The 6,000-nt window shown below is 38.8% G+C and overlaps 1 protein-coding gene across 2 annotated transcripts in view; it reads left to right on the top strand.

Annotated features, from left to right (window-relative positions):
* LOC145343186 (uncharacterized) overlaps positions 1 to 3,093 on the top strand; it is a 143,144-nt gene extending 140,051 nt beyond the window's left edge. For both annotated transcript variants that reach the window (XM_080189200.1, XM_080189201.1), the window contains one exon: positions 938 to 3,093. In XM_080189200.1, the coding sequence (XP_080045326.1) occupies positions 938 to 1,005 (68 nt within the window). In that variant the 3' untranslated portion in view covers positions 1,006 to 3,093. The remainder of the gene's footprint in view (positions 1 to 937) is intronic.
* Positions 3,094 to 6,000: the final 2,907 nt, after the last annotated feature.

Raw genomic sequence — 6,000 nt, forward strand, 5'->3', positions numbered from 1 at the left:
TTAACTTTGTAATGAAAGTATGTTTATGTGTGAGTTTGGTGTATTTTCTTACCTGAAGTGGTTTCTCGCAATTGAAATACTTTCTAGCAGCAAGCTTTTGCGAATTTAAAAACAATGAGGATTATTTATTATCAGACACTTGCCTTGAAGTTTAAGTGTGATGTCTCTGGCACACTATCATACACATACATGTTAAAAGGTAACGTCACCATAATCCCAGATGACCATAGGCTGTCCTCCCCTTCGAGGTGGCGAGCTGACTGGTGGTGATTTTAACCTGAGGATCACCACGTCTTAGGCAAGTGGCAAGGTTGAGAAGACAGATTTGCACAAACAACCTCAGCCAGAAAGGAATGGAAGCAATGCTATTGGCGTCACTCTATGTCATGAACCAGCTGTCCAGCCAACTGAGCTAACCAACTCCCCAACATACATGTTACAGATGAAGGAAAAAAAAAATAAAGATGAAGTATAGAACATCTGTTTCAAGGCAAATAAAAATTACATTTAGTTATTTTATCTGTTGCTCATTTGACTCCAGCTGACTGGTGAAAATTTTTACAGTGGTCCTTGTGAATATGTGGAATTAGAACACACTCCATTTATCATTGGTTGAGATAAGTGCAAAACTTGCATTGGAACAAAACTGGATTTAATTCTGAACCTATATATACTCCTCACTGTGCGATACGTATGTTGTGTGAACACATTCCAGAATAGTGTTCTATAAAACACCAGGATATTTTCATTAATTCCAATGAATGGGAAATGTTATAAGAATGGCAGCAGGAATTTAATAAGTATTAATGAACTTTGTTAACCACACACCATGAAGAAAAAAACTTTAATTAAGTAGAATTATATCTAAAAAAAAGTGGTTGCAGAAATAAATTATAATGTTCGTCAAGATACTTACTGTTGTGACGTTTCTCCACAGGTGGACCAGCAACAGTCGATGTAATTCAGGCAAGCTGTCTTGTGGACCACAGAAACTTTTCAATCTGAAAAGCCGTCACCAACTTCTGCTGTTATACTGAGCAAAGCTCATAATCTCCTCCCTCTCTGATATTGTTTTGTCTGTACCTCTGCTTCACAAAACTATACAATTGTTAACCATATATCCAGAGAGCCTATTACCTTAATCCTTACTTCTGTGCTGATTGCCCCAATACCTCCAGCGCAAACCCACCAAATAAACATAACATGGGATAGTTTGGTTCTTTTTTGCTGGTGTTTCGGCAGATCTTCTGTTCAAGTCACGGCAGATGAACAGGTGACTCCTGCAGAACTACAACACCATTAGTTTAAAAAGGTCAATTCATTTAACATAGTTCAATATCAACCTGTAAATTGAAATTGATGGTTAATGCACTTTCATTGTCTTTCATCTTGACTAATGACGATTAACATTATCGTTCAATGCTTCTTGGTCACATGATGGGGGTAGGAAAATAGGGGGTAAAATATCAATTGGTTTTCTTTAATCTGAATGAATTATATTTTCTGCAATCTAGCCAAACTGTTACAGCTCACCATGCCCATGTCAACTGTTTGCTCGATCAGTCCAAAATGAATACCACAGCCTCCTTCTCTCCCTCGAGTCTTGTATCTCCATCTGCTTTAAAAATTTATCAGTTTCTTCCTTCAAGGCTGCAATTGTCTGCCTGAACTTTCCCTGAGGCAAAGTATTCATTGCTCCAATAGCTTCCTGCATTCGACATTTCTCCTAACCCCTCTCCCTACTCTCTCAATGACTGATTTCATTGATAATGCTGCCAGAGGAAGTGATCTTTCCCAGTGCAGTCTTATCAAAGTTTTTCAATTGTAAACATGTATAACTCTTGTTTACCATCTCCTCCAGGGGCTTGGTCCTAATATCTCAATTTCTTTTTTCTTTGTAACTACAGATTCTTGTCCCTGGAGTAATTCTGTTAAATCTGTACTGTACACTATCAATAGTTTTAATTTTTTTCTTATAACAGGTCAACCAACTGCGGCCTAACCATTATCCTATGAAAATAACCGTTGCCTTGTACAACCACTAAAATTTCAACAAATCTACAGGATTTGATTAGCAAGTTATAGAATATTGTTAACCAAATATGCATAACCTGTCACTGCATTGAATATTTTGGCTCTGCTGCAGAACATAACATCCTGTAATCATCATGCTTTTCTTTTACGTTGATACAAAATTACGTTCAAGTACAGAGGGCGGGCACAGTGGTTAGCACTGCTGCCTCACAGCGCCAGGGATCCGTGTTCAGTTCCCAGTTTTGGTCACTGTCTGTGCGAACTCAGCATGTTCTCCCTGTGTCTGTGTGGATTTCCTCTGGGTGGTCCGGTTTCCTCCCACAGTCTGAAAGACATGCTGGTTAGGAGCATTGGCCATGCTAAATTCTCCCTCAGTGTACCCGAACAGGTGCCAGAGTGTGGCAACTAGGGGATTTTCACAGTAACTTCATTATAGTGATAATGTAAGCCTACTTGTGACACTGATAAATAAACTCAAAATTTAAATTTTAAACCATTCACCACAACTAGTACCTGCCTATAATTTCCCATGATGCCTCACTTCCTAACTCTTGTATGTTAGTCCACTGTGATGTACGTCTTCTTGACCCCATCAGAAATCTGTATTAATGTGTCTACAATTACTGCAGCCAGTTGTAAAACTTCACTAAATGGATTGGATAGTTAAAGCGCAGCCAACGTTGGCTTATCAATGAAATTTATCAGCTTCCATTCCAGTGGTAAATTCTACTACTGTTTTGTGTGCAACAAGTGGAATTGGCAGAGGGAAAAATACAGTGTGTGTGTGGCACATGGAATGTTAACCTTATATCTGAGCACTGCATTCAAAAGATAGTTTGGTTATTTTCACTGTCTCAACTTGATACAAAAAATGGAACTGTTGAAATAAAACCAGCATGTCTCAAACTGAAATAAACAAAACATTTCTGAATAATCTGAACAGAGAAGAGCTTTCACAGATGTCAACCAGCAGATGCTTTCTAATCAACACAAGCAACTGGCTTTATAAAACTTGATTATAATTGCACTAATGAATGTAATAAAGTGTTTATTATTCTATACATTATAATGGTGAAATTATTCTCAGATTCCTAAGGAAAATTATACCTGTGTACGTATAAATTTAATGGTAAAAGTAAAAATCTAGTTTATAAAAGACTTGATGCGATGGAACGGATTGCCACATTATTTGTTAGTTGACATGTACTTACTGTCATTTTTCATATTTTACTTCTGCATCCTTTTTTATTCATTCAAGGGATGTGGGTGTGCATTTATTGTACATCCTTGATTATTCTTGACAAGATGATAATGAGCCACTTTTGTGAGCCACTGCTGTCAATATGGTGTAGGTGAGAATGATATTTGGATTTCAGGAGTTAAGTTATGAGGCGAGATTAGATGAATTAGGCCTTAATTCTCTCAAATTCAGAAGGTTGAGGGATGATCTAACGAAGTTTACAAAATATTTACAAGGAAGGGCATTGCGGATAAAGATAAATTATTTCCATTAGTTGAACGCTCTGGAACCAGTGGCCATAATCTAAAAATTAGAGCTAAGCTGTTCAGGAGAGAGTTTAGAAAACATCTGTGCATGCAGAAAGTGGTGGACGTTTGGAACTCTTCTTCAAATGGCAGTGGATGTGGCTCAATTGTTAGGTTTAAGTCTGAGAAAAGCACATTTTTATTGCGTAGGGATTATGGGCCTAAACAGGTACGTGGAGTTAGGCCACAGATCAATCATGATGTCATTGAATGATGGTGTAGGCTTGTGGGGCTAAATGGCTACTCCTGTGTTCCTAGGTACATCCACAGTGCCGCTAGAGTGTTCCAGGATTTTTATCCAGTGACAGTGAAGTAACAACGATATAGTTCCAAGTCAGAGTGATATGTGATTTAGAGGGGAACTTGCAGATGATTGTGTTCCCATGTGTCTGTTGCCCTTGCCCTTCTAAATGGGAGACATCATGGGGTTGGGAGATACTGTTAAAGGCACTTGGCCAGTGACTCTATTGCATAATGTGGAGGTACATACCGTTGCCAGTGTGCTGATGGTAGAAGGAGTGAATGTTTGAGATGGTGGATGGGATGTCGATCAAGCAGGCTGATTGTCCTGGTTGGTGTTGAGCTTATTGAGTATTGGAGCAACTCATATGCAGGAAAATGACGAATATTCCATCACACCTGTGACTTGTGCCATGTAGATGGTGGGACTGGCTTTGGGAGATCAAGAAGTGAGTTACTCACTGTCGAATTTCCAACTTCTGAGATGCTGGTGCCACAGAATTTATATTGGCAGCCCAGTTAAATGTCTGATCATTGTACTTCATCCAGGATGTAGATAGTCAATAAGGAATCAATAAGGTAGTGCCCCCGATTCCCATTGTTACAAGTGTGAGGTTTTTATTAGATAGATACGTTTTGGGACTTTTCCTTTTGTGTAAAATGGAGGAATAAAATGGGTCATGTGACTACATGTGATCATGTGATTTTGCTGAAACTGGCATTGTTAGTATAGCTTAAAGGGTCCCACATTGTTTTATTTGGGAGTGCAGGGATGTTAACAAAACCCAGGCAATTGTGATGACAGTGGATCAATTGTTGGGCCCAGACAGTAAGTATAGACATTCTTATGATCAGCCTCCAGTTGTTTCATTGTCCACCGCCATTTAATTTTCCACTACCATTTCACAACTGGACTACAGACCTTTGATCTGATCTATTAGTTAAGAGGATCTCTTAATATTTTCTTTACCATGCTACTTCTACTGTTTTGCATGCTTATCATCCTATGTTCCAGCTTCATTCAAGGCCAGCTTTTTGTTTTTATGTTTGTTTGATACTGCTCCTGGCATGTTCTCATGCTTGATGCCAGTGGTATAGTGAGAAATATGCAAGACCATGAGGTTACAGATTGTGGTTGAATACAATTCTGCTGCTGCTGATGGCCCATACCTCATTTTGGAAGCCCAGTTTACAGCTGCAAGGTCTTCTGAATATATCCCATTCAACTTGGTCATAGTGCAGTATTACATGATGGAATGCTTCCCTCGTGTGATAATGGGTCTTCATCCACCAAAGGACTGGGCAGTAGTCATTCCTACCAATACTGTCAAGGGCAGAATCGTCACTTTACATATGCCTGATGTACAATAGGATGCAAAAGGGAAATTTAACATTCAAATTCATTTTGAAACATTAATTTTAAATAGATTATGTGGGAGGTATAATTATCTCATTATAAAAGTGATCCAGTGCACAAACACTTGACAACTGTTAAATATGTACTTTAAGCATATGACATTGCAGTGACTTAGCTTCTTTTCCTCAGTCCTATTGAAACCCATGCTGTTACTGACGCCCACACAGGAGGAGGTTATGCAGCATTTAAAATATACAAGATGGTAACTTGAAGTGACTGTGTAACAAATTGAGATCCTGATGAGGTTTCTGTGCTGACGATCTGGAGGAAACTATTTGCATGGTGGCTGTTAGGTAAGCGTTCCACCGGCAATAATTGGGAAGTCGTTAAAAATAACAAGTGTAGATTGTACAAGGACACAGCTTTTTATAAGCTCAAGTTCATTCATTCTAAGGCTGCATGTTTTGGTACACTGCATTTCCTGAATAGGGTCCCTAATGTCTGGCAGCCTCCAGTAAAAACTAAATACCAATAATTTCCGTGATAACTCCAGAGACGGCAGTTTTTTTAATCTACTGATTTATGCAAACTCCATCAAATAGTCAAAGATCAATGAGATGTTCAGTCTGTACTGCTCGCAATATGGAGCACAGTCAGGGTGTGATTCTGGGCTTGTTGCCACTATGTAAAGATATAAATAAAGGAAAGGAGTTGTGGACTGTAAAAAATTTCTTACGGAAAAAAGAGAGGCTGCAAAATATTTGTGTGGTGGGGGAGCATCAAAAATAGTAAGAAAAGTGTCTCTGGGCAAATGGCCATGCAGG

Source organism: Carcharhinus amblyrhynchos, chromosome 5, assembly GCF_965287045.1.
Source record: "Carcharhinus amblyrhynchos chromosome 5, sCarAmb.v2.hapA, whole genome shotgun sequence".
In the NCBI taxonomy this organism is placed as follows: Eukaryota; Metazoa; Chordata; class Chondrichthyes; order Carcharhiniformes; family Carcharhinidae; genus Carcharhinus; species Carcharhinus amblyrhynchos.